Source organism: Thamnophis sirtalis, unplaced genomic scaffold (genome assembly GCF_051295495.1).
Source record: "Thamnophis sirtalis isolate CommonGarterSnake01/CBP01778 unplaced genomic scaffold, rThaSir2_p1.2 scaffold_1, whole genome shotgun sequence".
Classification (NCBI taxonomy): domain Eukaryota; kingdom Metazoa; phylum Chordata; class Lepidosauria; order Squamata; family Natricidae; genus Thamnophis; species Thamnophis sirtalis.
In genome coordinates, this window is record NW_028261381.1 from 155576630 (window position 1) to 155595823 (window position 19194).

The 19194-nt window shown below is 42.2% G+C and overlaps 1 protein-coding gene across 8 annotated transcripts in view; it reads left to right on the forward strand.

The window, feature by feature from the left end:
• NIN (ninein) overlaps nucleotides 1-19194 on the forward strand; it is a 144092-nt gene that overhangs the window by 92731 nt on the left and 32167 nt on the right. For all 8 annotated transcript variants that reach the window (XM_087728676.1, XM_087728685.1, XM_087728710.1 and 5 more), the window contains exons 10-16: nucleotides 587-727; nucleotides 4757-4931; nucleotides 6301-6411; nucleotides 8479-8568; nucleotides 10247-10379; nucleotides 11388-11509; nucleotides 15861-16372. In XM_087728676.1, the coding sequence (XP_087584802.1) occupies nucleotides 587-727; nucleotides 4757-4931; nucleotides 6301-6411; nucleotides 8479-8568; nucleotides 10247-10379; nucleotides 11388-11509; nucleotides 15861-16372 (1284 nt within the window). The remainder of the gene's footprint in view (nucleotides 1-586; nucleotides 728-4756; nucleotides 4932-6300; nucleotides 6412-8478; nucleotides 8569-10246; nucleotides 10380-11387; nucleotides 11510-15860; nucleotides 16373-19194) is intronic.

A 19194-nucleotide genomic window follows, 5' to 3' on the forward strand; every position in this document is an offset into this window, starting at 1 on the left:
ATAAACATATGTAGACTCATGCATATTCATTTCTCCCATCACTATCAGTGCCAACCTACTTTGACTCCTCAGGGATTGCCACAAAGAAGAGGGAGTCAAACTATTTTCCAAGGCATCTGAGGGTAGGACAAGAAGCAATGGGTGGAAACTAATTAAGGAGAGAAGCAACTTAGAACTAAGGAGAAATTTTCCTGACAGTTAGAACAATTAATCAGTGGAACAACTTGCCTCCAGAAGTTGTGAATGTTCCAACACTGGGAGTTTTTAAGAAGATATTGGACAATTATTTGTATGAAGTGGTGTAGAGTTTTCTGCATAAGCAGGGGGTTGGACTAGAAGACCTCCAAGGTCCCTTCCAATTCTGTTATTCTATTCTATTCCATTCTATTCTAGTGATTCTCTAGACCTTGCTTTGTAGCATAACCTCACAGCCTGAAAGATTCCACTAGTTGTCTAATAATGATTTATAAACTTCAACATGCTATTTGTGCATACAGGTATGCTTGGAAATTGTCAAACTATTATCTTCTCTGTCTTGCTGGGAAATTTAGCCAGCATTATCTGACAACCGAGCTTTATTTTTTAGAGAACGGGCTGACCTGGTTCTAAGGGAAAAGGACAAACTACGTCTGGATTTGGAGAAAGTGGAGAAAAGAGCATCATTAATGGCCACCGAAGTGGACGACCATCATGCTGCCATTGAACGCCAAAATGAATACAACCTAAGGTATGTTGCCTTTATTTCAGGACTCACAATCACTGTGACTTAAAGGGCTGCTAGGTCTCTTGAAATAACAATTGACAAGTCTGGCTGTTAGGTAAGCTCCCCATTAGGAGAACGAGTGTGTGCAGAGAAGCGTAGTGAGAGTGGTGTAGAAGACCACATAAACCAGCATACGGAGACACTGAATTATAAAACAGATAGTGTTGTACTTCTGTAGAAATAGAGGTATGCAGAGTCCAATTCATACACGCTTAAGACAATCAGTCATCAACGTTCGCAGTTAAGGGGTGATCCAGCAAACACAGTCCAGAATCATACAATAGCAGAGTTGGAAGGGACCTTGGAGGTCTTCTAGTCCAACCCCCTGCCTAGGCAGGAAACCCTATACCGTTTCAGACAAATGGCTATCCAACATCTTCTTAAAGACTTCCAGTGTTGAGGCATTCACAACTTCTGGAGGCAAGCTGTTCCACTGATTAATTGTTCTAACTGTCAAGAAATTTCTCCTTAATTCTAAATTGCTTCTCTCCTTGATTAGTTTCCACCCATTGCTTCTTGTTCTACCTTCAGGTGTCTTGGAAAATAGTTTGACTCCCTCTTCTTTGTGGCAACCTCTGAGATATTGAAACACTGCTATCATGTCTCCCCTAGTCCTTCTTTCTATCATATAAACAGTTCAGTACACAAAAGTCGCTAACAGTTGCAAAACTCACAGTAATTCACGCTGATCAATACACAACACATCTACAACCATCATCCAACAATCAGCATCTAACAATCAGTAAATAACAGTCATTGTGACTCCATCTTATGGCCGCTTGAGGAAACAGCAACCAATCTCATTTACAGCAGTAATTAAAGATACAGTATTACTACCATGGTTTATATATTGCCAACCCAACTGTTAGATTACATTTCTAACACTGGCCATAGGTTCAACTAAGCCATGAATGTTAGCAACAGACTGGGAAGTAGGTTTGTGGAGATACATCTTCAGCTTTTTGACATTACTGTATTTTTCAGAATATAAGACGCACCATTTTCCATCAAAAAAGAGGGTGAAAATCTGGGTGCGTCTTATACACTGAATACAGCATTTTTGGCCTCCTTAAACCCCACCCGCTTCGAAACAATGGACATGCAGAGGGCTTGGGAGGCCAGCAGAATGCAAAACCTTTTTTAAAAAAATTGCCTCTTCAAAATCTTGGTGTGTCTTATACTCCAATGCATCGTATAGTCTAAAAAATAAGGTATTTGTAGAGAGGCTAGACCAAGAACTGCAGGATGAGACATCTTGAGATTCGTAACACCCTTGAAGGAAGGTAGGAAGACCATGTGCTGCATACAACCCTCAAATCCATTTCTACCACTTCTTATACCCCCAGGATCAAAATTAAATAATTATTGATTATTAGTGATGTAATTTTTCATCTGAAAAAATTCTTAAAATATATGCATGAAGTCTTCAATTGACTTGGTTTCATTCTCATATTCAGTAACAAGGATGAAAAATAAATTATTATAATAAATGGCAATACATAGCCATTTTACACACCGAAGTACAATAAAGACATTTAATGAAAATATATTAGAAAGATCGACCTCACAATTTACCAGCCTTCTGAAAGGATCAGGTTTTAATAGCTTTCCAAAATGGCAACTGGATTGGGACTAAGCAAATCTCAAGAAAAGCACAGCTGCAAAGAAGCAGGCAGAAATGGAGAAATATGACAATTTGCACCCATGAAAGAATATGGGTAGGCCTCAACTTATCGTGTTTCCCCCAAAATACAACAGGGTCTTATTTTCTTTTGCCCCACGAAATATGGCCTTGGGCTTATTATCAGGGAGGGTTTATTGTTTTGGGGTTGCTGGGCAGCTGCTCCCTTGTGAGCGGACTCCCGAAGATCCGGGCACAGTCTCAGGGGCGAAGCAGCCATGAGGTGACCACGCTCACGAGCAGCCGCCCGGCAAATCCCCTCTCCAGTCGGGCAGAGCGCCATTCACTGACCTAGGGGTATCACTAAGGCGCCAAGCCACATGGCGCTCTGCCCGCCCCCCAGCTCCCGCGGCTTGGCACATTCAGGATACCCCCTAGGTCAGTGCATGGAGCTCTGCCCAGCTGGAGAGGGGGGTTGCGCGAGCGCCTGTTCCGCCCCCAGCCTCACCAAACCCTTGCGCCGCTCTCCCGCGGCACAGCCGCCGCCGCCACCACGCTCGGAGCATAACTTCCAAACTCCAAAACTTGGCTGCCGAGTCTTCCAGCATCGGCCGCTCTAGGAATGCTCTCTATGGTGGGACAGCTGCCGGACAGAGAGTCTTCCGGACAGAGAGCCCACCATAGAGAGCATTCCTAGAGCGGCCAATGCTGGAAGACTCGGCAGCCGAGTTGTGGAGTTTGGAAGTTATGCTCTGAGTGTGTCGGCGGCAGCACCCTTATTTTCAGCCCATGCGAAAAATGTGGCAAGGCATTAGTTTCAGGACAGGTCGTATTTTCGGGAAAACACGGTAGAACACATTTAGTGACTGTTCAAAGTTACAATGGCACTATAAAAAGTGACTTATGACATTTTCACACTTAACGTCTGTTGAGGCATCCTATTGGTCATGTGATCAAAAATCCAGGCGCTTGGCAACTGACTCATATTTATGATGATTGCAGCATCCGGGGGTCGTGTGATTCCCTTTTGTGACCTTCTGACAAGCAAAGACAATGGAGAAGTCAGATTCACTTAACAACCATGTTCCTCACTTAACGACTGCAGTGTGTGGCAAGAAAGGTCGTAATATCAGGCAAAATTTACTTAACAAAGTCTCACTTAGCAACATACCATATTTTTCGGACTATAAAATGCACCGGTGTATAAGACACACCAAGATTTCGTTGAGGTAAGTAAGAAAAAAAAAGGTTTTGCCTTCCCTCAGCCCCCAACAGCACTCTACAGGCTTCAGCAAGGCTGAGGGAAGCCAAAAAAAGCCTCAGTTTTTGTAAAAACGGCTCATTTCTTGCCTGCTTTTTGCAAAAACGGGATCATTTTTGCCTTGCCTCAGCCCTACTGAAATCTGCATAGGGCTGCTGGGGGCCGAGGGAAGGCAACAAAGCCTCAATTTTTGTGAAAAATGGGGGCATTTTTGCCTTGCCCCAGCCCTGCTGAAGCCTGCAGAAGGCTGCTGGGGGCTGAAGGAAGGCAAAAAAGTCTGTTTTTGCAAAAAGGGGATGCGGGAGCAGGGCTTCAGGAGGCCAAAAATGACTCTTGTTTGGTGTATAGGACGCACCAACATTTCCACGCTCTTTTAGGGTGGAGAAAAGTGTGTCTTATGCTCCGAAAAATATGGTAAATTTTAGGCTCAGCTGTGGTCAAGTGCTACCTGTATACAATTTTCAATTCATCCAAATTTCCACATGGTGTCTTGGGGTGATCCAGGATTCTATAATAGTTTCAAACATTTAAAAATCCAGATGTGTAATTTCTCTTGGGAATCAGAACTTTGTTTTTAAAGGCTCTCTGGTGAGGATGCCCTGGGATTATTTTATGAGGCCATTTACATTATCAAGAAGATCCCAACCATTTTACAGATAAATACCACTGAATTTTAAAGGGACACAATGGCTCAGTGGCTAAGACACCGAGCTTGTTGATCAGAAAGGTCAGCAGTTCGGTGGTTCGAATCCCTAGCACCATGTAATGGAGTGAGCTCTTGTTAGTTGTCCCAGCTTCTGCCAACCTAGCAGTTTGAAAGCATGTAAAAATGCAAGTAGAAAAATAGGAAGCACCTTTGGTGGGAAGGTAACAATGTTCTGTGTGCTTTCAGCATTTAGTCATGCTAGCCCCATGACCACAGAGACATTTTCAGGCAGCTCTGGGTCTTCGGCTTTAAAACGGAGCTGAGCACTCCCTCCTAGAGTCGGGAACGACTAGCACATATGTGCGAGGGAACCTTTACCACAGAATCTATTACATTTTGTTAGGCTGCTGCCCACCACTGATTTCCAATACTCAATCCCTGGCTTCTCTTAATCTGTGTGCATAGCAAGCTGGATGAGGAGTACAAAGATCGTATTGCAGCTCTCAAAACAGAGTTCCAGAAAGATTGCGAGCGGATACAGCAGCAGGCCAGCAAGCAACATGCCGAATTGGAGCAGGAGGTAGAGAAGATGAAAATCGAAGAGAATTATCTCCAGGACCGCCTTGCTCTGACACTGAAGGTAACACGTGGCTTAAAACAGGAGGGCCAACTTATTTCATACCACAGACCATGCTTGGCCTTTGAATGCTTGTAGGGAACTTCATAGTATTCCCATGTAAACACGGGCCAGCTAAAGAAAGAGGCAGGACCATGACAACAATTAAAATAAAAATTATCTAAATGTAATTCTTATTACTTCATGTATATCTTACTGGTTCAGGTGAACCGGTAGTGGTAAGGTGGCCTGGGTCACTGGAACCAGCAGTGATCCAGGCCTGCCACGCCCATGAACCGGTTCCCCGGTCGCCGCTGTCACCATCTTGTTTTTTTAGTTCTGCGTATGCACCGAACAATTGTAATTGTGCACAAGCAAACTGGCAGTAAAGCCGGGCAGAACCCACCCTGATGTATGTTAAATAACTTTGCCACACTCAGATTTATTTGATGGCTGCAACGGGCTCACTGGCTCCGTTTTCAGTTGCTCCAGTCTCCTGTAACCCTCTGTTCTCTGGCAGAGGGTTGCAGGAGGCCAGGGCAGCTGAAAACGGGGCTCTGGTGCCTGTTTTCACTGGCAGAGAGGTTGGGCCACCACAGGCACTCCCAACACCCCCACTCTGGCCATACCCACCTTGCCCCCTCCCCTGAAGTCAAACACAACCCTGATGTGGCCCTCAATGAAGTCTAGTTTGACTCCCCTGATTTAAGCACTGTACATGCATCTGAGAGCTTAAAATAACCCAGTTCCTTAAAAAGGGTACCAGTGTAATATGAATGCCTGCCTCTCCATGTGGACGTTTTTTATTACATGTGTCTCATTTTTAATGTGCCAATCAATGGGCTGACATTTGGACGGATGTATTTTATTAAAAAGCTTGATGTCGGCTTTTTAAATTATGCAAAAAATAATTCTTCTGGGGTTTGAAGGAAAAGAGGCGGGATGGGAAAGATGAAGACCTTCTTCTAACATGATATTCCATACGGCATCTGCAGATTCATTTGAATGCATGAACTGAAAGTTAATTTTAAGGCACTTAATTGGATTTTAGAACAAGGCAAGGGGTTTCCACTTTAAATATTATAATGATCCTCCAGAGACCGAGCAAGAAATGAAGACATACAGTGCATTCCCTTAGATTTTCAAACTCCTCTGGACCTGCATAGCAGCCTTTTAAATATTGCCTACTCTGATCTAAAGTCACTCAATCTAGTGCCCTTTTCATTTATTAGAACTATAATTACCAGCATTTTCAGTCAGGCTGCATGAAAAATCCAGACATTGTGAATAATATCAGGGTGAAGAAAATTGAAACTAGGAAAAACACGATCACTTTATGTATTGTTTGGGAACCAAACGGGAGACTTTTGAGACCCTTTGGATTTCTTTTTAGGAAAACAGTCGCTTAGAGCATGAGCTCCTGGAAATGGGGGAGAAGCTGGTGAAGTATGAAAGCATGATGAGCAAATTGCAGAATAATTGGGAAAACGTCTTAGCAGACAAGGTAAGAAGTGGTTGGTGATTGATTCAGCATTCCAGGAGGAGGTTGGCTTTTAGGACAAGAAGAAAGCAAAACCCCAGAATATATTACAAATGTCCCTTGACTTTATGAAGATTTTAAAATGCAATTAATAAGGACTTTGGGTCTGGATCAGGGGTTGGCAACCTTAAACACTCAAAGACCCACAAAGGTCTTAACCGGAAACCCCCCATTCAATTCTGGAGCCGATTGGATGTCCAGTACCCCCACCATAGAGTCTTCTCCTAATGCGGCATACTTTTTCCTCTGCCAACCAGAAGTCCAATACCCCCACCATAGAGTCTCCACCCAGTGCAGTGTCCATTCTCCTCTACCTGTCCTAATCAAAAGCCCTATCAATTGTGGAACCGACCGGTGACAGGGAGCCGCAGAAGAGGGATGAAAGAGCCACATGCAGCTCCAGAGCCACAGGTTGCCAACCCCTGGTCTGGATGAATCTGGCACAAACAAACCTGAAGGAAATGATGCAGAGATTTTGAAAGTTAAATAGTAAGACTGATACAATAAAAGTCCACTCGGCCATCTGAAACTGCAAAGATGTTGGGAACTATATTTTCAGACTTGCAGTTCAATCACTTCAAAGAACCAGTTCAACCCCTTTAGCAAATGACTGCAAGAATAAGGACCGTATTCTTACCATCACCCTAAATATGGAGTGGTTCATCCTAGAGAGGCACTTTTTCTGGTGTCCTTCAAGTCTTGATTTTCTAGAGCTTCATGGTGTATTTTTTTGTAATCAGGTGGAGGGTAATGTTTGAAACCACAAATTACCATGTAAACTTCTTATCATTTTATTATTTTATTTTATTATTTACTGCAGTCCATAAATACACCATACTGTGGGGCACAGTGGGTAAGTTGTAGATTTTTCATCCGGCGAGTGCTTGAACTTACCGTTGCTGAAGGAGTGGTACTTACAACCATTCTCCTAGCTGTCACGACTGCAGTATCCCTATGATCACATGACTGCAATCCGGATGCTTGGCAACCAGCTTGCAGTTAATGACCTTGTAGCATCCCAGAGTCATGTGATCATCATTTGCAACCTTCAGTGCTGGCTTCTGACAAGTCAATGGGGAAGCCAGCAGGAGCTTGCAAAAGGTGGCCATCCCGCTTCACAATGTTGTGGGATTCATTGAATGACAGCAAGTGGAAGTACCGCAACTGCTGTCACTAAGTGATGCAGTCACATGCCATTGTGCTTTATGACTGTATTACTTAGCAATGGAAATTCTAGTCCCAATTAGTTAATGTCATTAAGTCAGGACTATATGTATTGTTTATTTATTTATAATTCATTATATGTAGTATTTAATATGCTACCCAGAATCACAGAGTTTGAGATGGACAGCCATATGAGTGCATAACCAATTAAATACTACATATGTCTATATGCTACCAGTATAAATATCCTGGTAGCAGCACTTGCCTTGCACACCTCCAGATGTGATCTCTGACATAGTTTCTAAAGCAGTATCCCTTAGCTGGGTTGTCAGTGTGTATGAGAGTTCATGACTTGGCAGAGACATGGTAACAAGGTCAGCCAATGTATAGACGTGACAACTGGGTCAGCCAATGAGGGCTGCTTGGAAACTGAAACAGTATTTGCTGTGTGAGCAGCAAGGAGACGGCAAGGAGCTCAACTGTTCTGTACTAAAGCTCTGAGGCTGTGCTGAGCTCTAAACTAGTCTGCGGCTCCGAACTGAAACTGTTCTCTCCTCTACCTGTGTTTTGCTTGTTTTTGCTACCACATTGGAAAATCTGCTTTTGGTATTGTATATTTCATGTGTTATATATATATAAAGAGAAGTTAATGAATCCTGCTGAATCAGTTACCTGTGTGTGCTTTCTGGATGTGATTGCTGCTATAAACTCTGACATGGGTGCCCTCCCTCTATTCAGTGCACCGAGTTTCCTTTCAAATCCAATAATAAAGTTTCATTCCCTGGACCATCACCTAACTGCTGTACCATTGAGGCGAACAGGCTGCCAAAGGCAGGGAGAAGATGACCATGTGTTCTTTGGTTCTAGTTTGGAGACCTCGATCCTGGCAGTGCGGAGTTCTTCCTTCAGGAGGAGCGGCTGAGTCAGATGAAGAAGAAATACGAGCAGCAGTGCAGGGTAAGAATAAAATTTCAGCTGGAAGACAATAAGGTTTTTTCCAAGGCCTAGGCCTAGAGACTCCAGTGAACCACTTTTCTTGATGCATGCATAAAGAGAGTTACGAGATCATTTTATCAAAGTGAGTAGATTTACAAAATTAGCAAGATTAAGTCTCACCACGTGTTCCAGATGTGAAATGGCCAGCTGAGTATGCAAGCCTTAGAGCTTCGTTTCTTCCTCCCACCCCACCATCTACAGAGAAGAGGACTGACCTACTTCCCAAATGGCAACACATAGCCAGCCTTGCCTGAGCCCCGCCAAAAACTAAAGTGTCAGACCTAATTAGGATTTTAATGGCAGCCTCCCATGAGTGCCCAGGGTTTTAGGATAGAGGAATTGAAGCAACAGCCTAAAAGAAGGCAATGGAGAACTGTTTCCATACTGTTACCAGGAATACCGTATGGACATGGACCAAGCATCCAGAGAGTCGGTTTGGTTCAATCTTTAGACCCTTCAAATAATGTCATAGAACTTGTCTATGGAGATTCTCAGTCATCCAGGTCATGGTTGTCCCAAAGGTGCTTTTTTTTCCATAGGCAACTGGACTATTTTTCTTTTTCTTTGAAGACATTTCACTTCTCATCCAAGAAGCTTCTTCAGTTCTGATTGGATGGTGAGGAATGGGAGGATTTATATTCCTTGCAGATGCCCAGATGCCCGGATGCCCGCAAGGAATATAAATCCTCCCATTCCCCACGTTCCAGGCTCTAAAATATCCTCTTTCCAGAGTTGCATTTACTCTACCCTCTCATCATTTAAGCAATATATAAAAGGTCTCTCTTTCATTTGGTGTTTTAATGGTTGCATTTTAATATTGATGGTTATTTTAATATGTACTTAGATTTTGCCTTCTGTAAAAAGGTGAGATATAAAGAAATACATAATACATACCTCTAAAGTCACTAGCCATTCAAGAACAGAAGGTTCTTCATCCTGACCTGAAACTTATCCAGGAGTTTTTCCAAAGCTGCTCATTTTATGTTGATCTTAAGACATGTCACTACCCAGACAGCTAGACACTGTAGTTAAAGAGATGGCTCTAATGCTTAGTTCCCAAGTTGCTCTATTTCAGAGCAGCTAAGATGATCAAAGGCCTGGAGATTATATGAAGAACGGCTGCAGGTTTTGGGTCTAGCTAGTCTAAAGAAAAGAAGAATTAAGGGTGACATAGCAATATTTCAGCATTTGAGAGGCTGCCACAAAGAAGAGGGGGGTCAAATTATTCTCCAAAGTACAAGAGGGCAGGACAAGAAACAATGGTTGAAAATTAATGAAAAAGAGAAGCACCCTGGAATTAAGGAGAAACCTCCTAACAGTGAGGACAATTAACCCGTGGAACAGCTTGCCTCCCGAAATAATGGACACTCCATCACTGGAGGGTTTTAAGAAGAGACTGGACAGCCACTTGTCTGAGATGGTATAGATTCTCCTGCTTGAGCAGGGGGGTGGACTAGAAAACTTCCAAGGTCCCTTCCAGATTCTGTTCTGTTCTGTTCAAGCCAGGGTTCAGTTCCAGCCTCTTATGCAAATACATGTGGATTTGCTGCTGTTCAGTTCTCCCAGTTCATAAGAATATTACTGTTCCAATTGATTGTTTGGCTGGGTTGCTCCTGATGAGATTGCATCTGGTTTTCAGGAACTTCAAGATCACATAGATGAGCTTCAGTCTCAGCTGGAAGAGTATCAGATACAAGGCAGAATTATTCGGCCTTCACTGCAAAGCTCTCTCTATGAGGAACTAAACGACGGCGGAATGCAAGGTGGTCAAGGTACAATATGTCCTACCTACTATATATTATGGGGGAGGTAGCACTAATTTTGGGCCAATCAAGTCGTCTTTCCAAGGACACTGTAGCCAATATTACAAGCGTGTACCTGTTGTGGTCCACCGGTGGCAGCAGAGTCAGACAGTGAGGAGGTTGGGGAGGAACATGGGACAGTCCTGGAGTCTGGGGAAGGCTCTGATGAGGGCTCTGTGTTGGAGGCAGAGAGGGGGCCAAAGCCATCTGATAGTTATGTGCTGCCTCCAGAGTCTGACATCAGCGAGGCAGAAGAACAGTGGGAGCCTCTTCCCAGTGTGTGCATGTGCAGAGCTGCCCGAAGGCAAGAATAATTAAGAAAACAGGGTCAACTCGGGAGTAAGGCTTGGAGATGATTGGCCCCTCCCATAAGACATAAAAGAGGAGCAAACTGGACTTGAGCTTGTGCATGAAGTAATTCATTCATGTGGTCGGTTCAAGCTCTGAGAAGTTCTGTTAGACTCTGTGCTAAGTTTGGCCTTGCGAAACTAATGGGCAATTAGGTCTCTGGCAGCATTTCAAGGGAGATAAGGTGGGTGCTTATCAACATTCTCCTGAAAGACTGTGGCAACTCAAGCAGACGTCTGTCAGAATCTTCACAGACTGTTTGTGAAGCCTTGCAGGCTGTGAATGACCATAATTCACATAAATAAAAGAGGGTTTGGGGGGCTAAAATTGTGATTTATGCTTTCTCAGCAAGCCTAGGTCAGAACAGTACCAACACTTCAGGTAAAAGCTAAAGCAAGTGAGCAAATCCCTAAGAGTGTGAGTCTGGGGAGGTCGGGGCAGTATACGCAAAAGTTGTTGGATCTAAGGATTAAGCAGATTAAGCTAACAAGGCTGTCAAGTGCCTTGATTGGTGCCGCTGAGGGCAGCTTTCTAATACTTAGTAATGTTTTAATATTTACGTCTATGTGATCCATCATTGGCTAGTTGTCCAAAAGGCTTTCATTTCTTTTTTGCTACCCTGTATTTTAGAGCCTGCTCCTGAAGACTGCAGCCGTCTAAACATGAGCATAGAAGCTGAAATAATTATTGAACAACTAAAGGATCAGCTGCACCAGGATATCTACAACTTGCAGCTGGAGCTTGAAAACACAGTAAGTTGTCCCCACTTTAGCATTGAAGCTGAAGTGCTTGCATCAGAGATTGTTATTATATTTTTCCAGGATATGTTTTTATTTAATTAAAATCTGTTGTTTTCATCATCTAAAGTTTTCTTTTGGACAATTACATTTTTGGCTTTCTGGAGCTGGTTGATTAGTGGTGAGCTAAGGAGTATCCAAACGAATGAAAATATCTGCAGCTAAAACTGGACCAATGAATAGACATAACTTCTCCAAATAAGGAGAAAATAGGGTATAGCATTAGCAATAGCACTTTGACTTATATACTGCTTCCCAGTGCTTTACAGCCATGTCTAAGTGGTTCACAGAGTCAGCATACTGCCCCCAACAATCTGAGTCCTCATTTTATGACATCGGAAGAATGGAAGGCTGAGTCAACCTTTAGCTGGTAAGACTCAAACTGCTAAACTGCTGGCAGATGGCAGTCAGTAGAAGTAGCCTGCTGTACTGCAAGAGCCAAGGTGGCGCAGTGGTTAAAAGCAGCACTGCAGGCTACTGCTAGATCAACAGGTCAGCGGTTCAAATCTCACCGGCTCAGGGTTGACTCAGCCTTCCATCCTTCCGAGGTGGGTAAAATGAGGACCCAGATTGTTGGGGGCAATATGCTGACTCTCTGTAAACCGCTTAGAGAGGCCTGAAAGGCCTATGAAGCGGTATATAAGTCTACTGCTATTGCTATTGCATTCTAACCACTGCACCACCATGGCTCACTTGTGCTCTGGATAGCTGCCACTCATAAAGAAACTACAAGGCAGTGGTTTGAACACCAAGAGATAAAGGGAAACTTCATGCTCTCAACTCCGATACTGGGTTTGCTAATTCATTTTCTAACCATTTTCTGAAATTGCCTATTCAACTACTGTAAGGACACTAGAGATTTTCAAAACAGCAAGTTTGAGGAGAAACCTGGTGAGTTTACCTTCATTTTTGAATAAAAGAAAAAAATAATCAGTTTAAGAACTTAAAAAATTAGAAGTTTATACAAACAGCTAAATTCAAAACTGATTTAAGCAAGTTGTAAAATAATTAAAGGGCCAGACAGATTTGGAACAATAGAAAATTGGGAGTTTGGCTACAAGATTTTGGAAATAATTGTAGAAATGAACAGCACATTTGTGGGAACCAACTTGTTTAGTCTACATTAAGTCAAAACAGCAACATGAGACTTTATGATTTTGGAAACTGAACACTAGAGGGGACTAAAAATTCCCAGTGGAAAAGGGGGGGGATGAAAAAGTGTCTTTCATCAGCACTAAAACATGAAAAACAATAGAAAATGCTTTGATATTTGAAATGCTTCAGCAGGTTTTTGAAGAGTGGAGTAAAAAAATAGACACCTCAGTCTCAGCAACGATGTATACTATACATCTATGACTAGATTATGTCTAAAGATATTAAGAAAGAAATTACTGGTGTGAAAGAGAAATTGTGGAAGGATTTACAAGATAAGGAGATGAAAGAAAGTTTCATCTCGGCCTGATGTAGAAATATCAGAATAGAAAACAAATGGCAGAAGTAGTGGAAAATTTTAAAAAAGGACTAGAAAACAACTAAAGTGGAAGTACAAATGACAAACAAATAAATTGACCTAGATAAGAAGGTTTATTATGTCTTGAAGAAATCTTCAAAATGGGAAAGAGAAAGGACAAAATTAGATTGTTTGACCAAAGTTAAAATAAGACATGTTGGTATAAATTGGGCATCCTTTATAGACTTTTTGCTAACACTAGAACTGAAATGTTTATGGTTTTGTATATGGGTTATAGGACAAATTAATGTAATGTTGTGGGGGTGAGATATTATTATGTTTGTGCTTGTAATGAAGATCAGAAGCTTCAGAGAACTGATGATGGTTTCATGGATCACCAGATAAGACTATCCTTTGCAGACCTCTAAATTAAACTTAAGACTCATGGTGCACAATGATTAAAATGCAGTTTTACAGACTAATACTGCCAACTGCTAGCAGTTCGATTCTCACCAGCTCAAGGTTGGCTCAGCCTTCCGTCCTTCCGAAGTCAGTAAAATGAGGACCCAGATTGTTGAGAGCAACATGCTGACCCTATAAACCACTTAGAGAGGGCTTTAAAGCACAATGAAGCAGTATATAAGTCTAAGTACTATTGCTATTGCCATTAGGAGATTCATCAGCAGAGAACCTATTATTGAAGATAGGCTGTTCATAAAGTAGCTCTTGGGAGACAAAAGTATAGAGTACTTATTTCCTGCTCTCTCGGGCATCTTTGTTCCTCATGGACACAATCACCACAGAAGGAAACTCTGTTAGAACAATTACGAAGGCTTATTGAATGAAAGTTTGAATACAGTTATCTCCTTAATAGATTTTTCAGTTCCAGCACAGCTAATTAGAGATACACACCAATCAGTATGATTTTCCCAACTAAAATAAGAGGTTAGCTAAATTACCAATCAATAGTTACAAAAAGTTGTCATTTAGTTCCTTGATTCCTGAAAGATTTTGCAAGAAAAATAATGAGAGGAGTAAGCAGGCGAAATGCACCAAGCAAAATAGTTTGCTACAATATAAAATGGAAATGCTTTGCATAGCACATGCAACCACTGCATTCTTCTTACAGAGCTCCTTTGTCAGGGTTCCAAATAACACTCCCAACAAAAGAAGACTCCAAGGCCTGAAGTTCCTCAAAGTTCCATTTTATTAGAGATGCCATATTGGCACATCTGGAAAAACCTGAATCTGAAAGTTTCCAGGTTTTCCCCACCCAAAAAAAAGTCCAAGCACCTACACAGCACCCACATGTATCACATGATCCAATCAGGAACCCTCCAAAACAAGAAATGCCTCCCAGTCTCCCCATCGCAGCTGCGGGCCAGAGGACATTGACTCTCTGAGAAAGAATGTTATTATGGCTATATACCACCCACACGCTCTATAAAGCCCCCTCCTATTTTCCCACAGTAAAAAATGTGGCAGGCCTGAAGTCCAAAAGGTAAAAGATGCCCTCCAGGTCTGATATTCTTTTTGTCACCTATTTTATGCTTTGGACTCTGACAAACTAGTTTCCATCAGCCTTGTCATGAACTATTGTTACAGTTTAGAAAACAATTGTGGGGAGGCTCTGTCAAGTCTTGATTGTGGAAGTGCTTGTCTGAATCTTGGTACCTTTATCCAACATCTTTGATGTTCTCCTGATACCTGGCACATAATTGTTCTAACATCCTGTTATTTAGCCATGCACCTATCCATTCAGATGGATTCAGTGGTGGGTTGCAGGCTGTACGCCCACCCGCCCGCCCAAGGTCCTTACCAGTCTTTTAAGTCTTTGGCACTTCCGCGCACACGCACAGCATGTACAGCGCCTGTGCAACGCTCTGCTGAGGAGCTGGGGCATCATGGAGGTAGTAAGATGCATGTGCGCGCTGCGCACGTCCATGTGAATGACGCCAGGCCCGTTCTAACCCTAGCGGTTGGAACGGGATCCGGAATCCACCACTGGATGGACTGTATGAGTTTTATAAGACTATAGAATCATCCTAATAGTTCATTGTCCATCATGGTCATTAGCAGAGGTCAATGCTGGGCAAACGTACAAAGAGGTTTTATTCTGTTCATGCTGAGGATTTCTCTGATTCCCTGGGTTTCTGCATCTTCAAGTATTCTTCTAATGATAGCTGGCATTAGCAGCTTCCAAGCAGCAATTGAAAATTTATGAGCCTTTTATAAAAGTTATGCTGGCTGGACATATTGAGAACTATACTGTCAGGGTTCCAAGTAACACCCCCAATGAAATAATACTCCAAGGATCAAAGTTCCACTTTATTGGAGATTTCATATTGGCACATCTGGGAAAACTTGAATTTGAAAGCTTCCAGGTTTTCCCCACCCAAATAAAAGTCCAAGCCCATGTCTGTCACTTGGCCCAATCAGACACCGTACCAACTGGAGATGCCTCCCAGTCACACCCCTCAAGGTACAGGGCAAGATGTCCTTGACTCTCTGAGAAAGGAGTGTTATTATGACTATATATCTCCCATACGCCATATAATCCCCCCTCCCATTTCCCCACAGCATTAAAAGTGGCAGGCCTGAAGGCCCAATGCAAAAAATGGCTTCCAGACCTGACAGGCTTCCTGCACACCTGGAGGGTATCAGATTGGGAAACTGCCTTTTTCCAGGTTGGGGAAATCTGCCCTCTTTTGAACAGATTTTAAACGGTTACGAGTGGTGGAGGCCACGTTCATTTTCGGTTATATCTGCTATTGAACCAAACTGTCTGGAATTGTTTGTGCAGTGCTTCCATTGAGTTGTGCAGAAATGCTAATCATAATCTTTCCCTTCACTTAGGTATGCCATTATGAAAAGCAGCTTGAGGAGACTAAGGCCAACTATGAGGAGGGGCAAGAGAACCTCCAGGAGAAGTACTGTCAGGAGAGACAATTGTTAGAAGAACAAGTTGGGTGTCTGCAAGTCCAGGTTTCCGAGCTTCAGGGACAGCTGGCAAGCTTGAGGCAGGCCAACTCCCAGCAGAATGTTGAAGGGAACAGTCTCCAGATGTGCATGGATGAGAAGGCCAGCTTGATAGAATGCCTGAAGATTGATCACGAGCGGGAGCTCCAAACCAGACTGAAAGAAGCGGAAGAAAACTTTAGTCATGAGAAGGAAGAGTTGATTCAGTCTAAAGCCTGGTTGGAAGAAAGAATGAGAACTTTAGCACAGGCCATCCAAGAAGAAAAAATGGAGCTAGAAAATGGCTTCCATGAGAAGTTGCAAAGATTGATGGAGAAGCATGCCCTGGAGATGGAGCAGCTACAACAAGAGCTACTAAGAGAGCATCAGCGAGAGCTCCAGGAACAAAAGTAAGTAGCTTTTTTATTTTTAACAACAGCATAGAATTTACCTTGAATTTACCATTTTATCTTAGGAACTCTTGACAACTGCAGTTCTGGGGTAAGCATTGGGTAGCTTAAGTTCTCTAGTGGGAGCCAAATCATATCCTTGCTAATGAGTGAAATGCAGAACCTTTTGGAAGATTTCTGAGTTAGGATTTAGAAAAATCCAGTAGGGGAAAGCAAGAAAAACCATAATTGTATTTATATCTGATAAATTATTTTTATTTATTTATTTTATTCATCAAATTTTGTTAACTCCTTCGCAGAGTGCACAAATAAAATATCAAAACATTAAAAAATCAGTATAATTATCTTTCAAGAGTATATAATTGTATCTGCATTAGTTATATTGATCTGGTTGCTTTGTATATTTTGGGGGGGTGCATTGAATTACATATACATCTACATATATATTGAATTGTGATAAAGCATATTTTAAACAGTTTATTCAATATATCATTATAACAAATCACTATTTTTGCACGTAGTTTTGAAGTATAGGGACGTGGCAGCTCAGTGGCTAAGAGGCTGAGCTTGTCCATCAGAAAGTTCGGCGGTTCAAATCCCTAGCGCTATGTAATGGAGTGAGCTCCCGTTACTTGTCCCAGCTTCTGTCAACTAGCAGTTCAAAAGCATGTAAAAAATGCAAGTAGAAAAATAAGGACCACCTTTGGTGGGAAGGTAACAGCGTTCTGTGTGCCTTCGGGGTTTAGTCATGCCAGCCACATGACCATGGAGACTTCTTCAGACAGCGGTGGCTCTTCAGCTTTGAAACATAGATGAGCACCACTCCCTAGCGTTGGGAACAACTAGCACATATTTGTGAGGGGAACCTTTACCTTTAGTTTTGAAGTGTTTCCTGTCTTGAGCAAAAAAAAATGTGTTTGTTTTTAAATGGGGCATTTCCACCTCCAAAAACGAGCTTTGAATCTAAACCTATACATCCCTGGGATAATAACACAATCTTAGTGAGATACCTTTTATTGTTCCAACTTCTACTGACAAAATTGGTTCAGTTTGATCTGTATAACTAGAGTATCTCATGGACTGTATACCCTGATTGTTTGCTCTGCCATATAAATGGCAGAAATCCCCAAGCAAGGGTGAATGGATCCAAATGATGATATTTGACAATATTTGTCAAGCCTTTGATGCCTCTAAATCTGTATCACATCCCCAGCATCCACCTTTTCTTTGCAGAATGAAAGGAATGTCCTCAGTCAGCAGGCCTTTGACTTGGGAGTTTAGCCTTGTTTTCTCGAGATTACAGTATTTCCTTAGGTCTCATTGCCTGCATTGATAACTGAATGGGGGCAAGTGAACCTTAACTGTGAACGGGGTTAATAAGCCTTTCAATACATGCGGTCTCGATTTTGGGATTCTTGACTTGGGGGGGTCTTAAAGATCATAGTCTATAGGAGACTCGAGGCCTCTGGTGCAATAGACTGAAAGTCAGGACCAGTGACATTATAGGGGCATGAAATGGCTTACAGCAAGGCTGTCAAACTCGTGGGCTCGATGAGTTATGCGTTGGCCACACCAGCGCCCAGTTTAGCAAAAGGAGAAAAAGTGATACATCATGTGATGCCGCCATGACACTGCAAGTTTGACGCCCCTGGCTTACAGCAAGCAAAGAAGACTTTTGTGGCCAGAGACCACAATTAACCTACTGGGGCAACACCTTATAGTCATCTTATATATAGACACTTGCAAAGCAGTTGCCTTTGAAGAATACTTGGCAGCTGCAACTGGGCCAGAATACAACATCCATGGCAGTTATAAACACACCTTGGCATAATTCCAGGTACAATTCAAGGGGTTGGCTATGATCTATGAAACCCTTCATGGCATAGAACCTGACTGAAGAACCACCTTTCTCCTGTTGCTTCTGCCTGACTGGTAAAATCTGCCAAAGGAGCCATGCTCCAGGGGTCCATCCTTAAAACCCATTCCATGTGATATGACTTCGGCAGCATGCCTTCTCTGTTGCGGCACCTACCCTCTGGATCAGAGGTTTTCAAACTTGGCAACTTTAAGACTTGTGGACTTCAACTCCCAGAATTCTCCAGCTGGCTGGAGAATTCTGGGAGTTGAAGTCCACAAGTCTTAAAGTGCCAAGTTTGGGGACCCCTGCTCTGGATCCTATCTAAAAATTGAATTGCTCCAATCCTGCTGTCCTCCAACAAGCCTTAAAAACCTGGATCTAATCAAGCACTTAATTAGGAGCATGTTCCTTGGGGAATTTTTACTCATTGTTTGTTATTTTAGTCCCTAATTTATTGCTTTGTATTATTTTTATATTGTATTGAATGTGGCTCTTTTGTGTGCCACCCATAATTATTTTCAGGCAGGTTGGCCATTAATCTCAGCAAAGAATGAATAAAGAAATAAACCGTACAGACAATTTTGGCAATTGGATGGGACTCTTGGTCTTATACATATCTGGGGCTTCAGGATGCTCATCCTTTGTTTCTAGCATCTCTTACTTCTGGTTTTACTGGTCCAATAAATCTGGCTGGCCTTTTTTATGAGTCACAAATTGAGTATGCATTTCAGCAATTCTAAACATCAGTAATATATAAATATGAAAAAACCTAAGAAGACAAAAATCTTTTTTTCTTTTTGGATTGTTTTCAGGCTATTTAGGAGATCATTGTACTCTAAACTGATAATCTGTTCATTCAAATGTATTTTACCCCTTAGATTATAATTTATTATATTAAATAGAGTATCCTGTATTAGGAAAATCTGTAGTTATTTTGCTAGGTCATTATTCTTAACCTGTAACC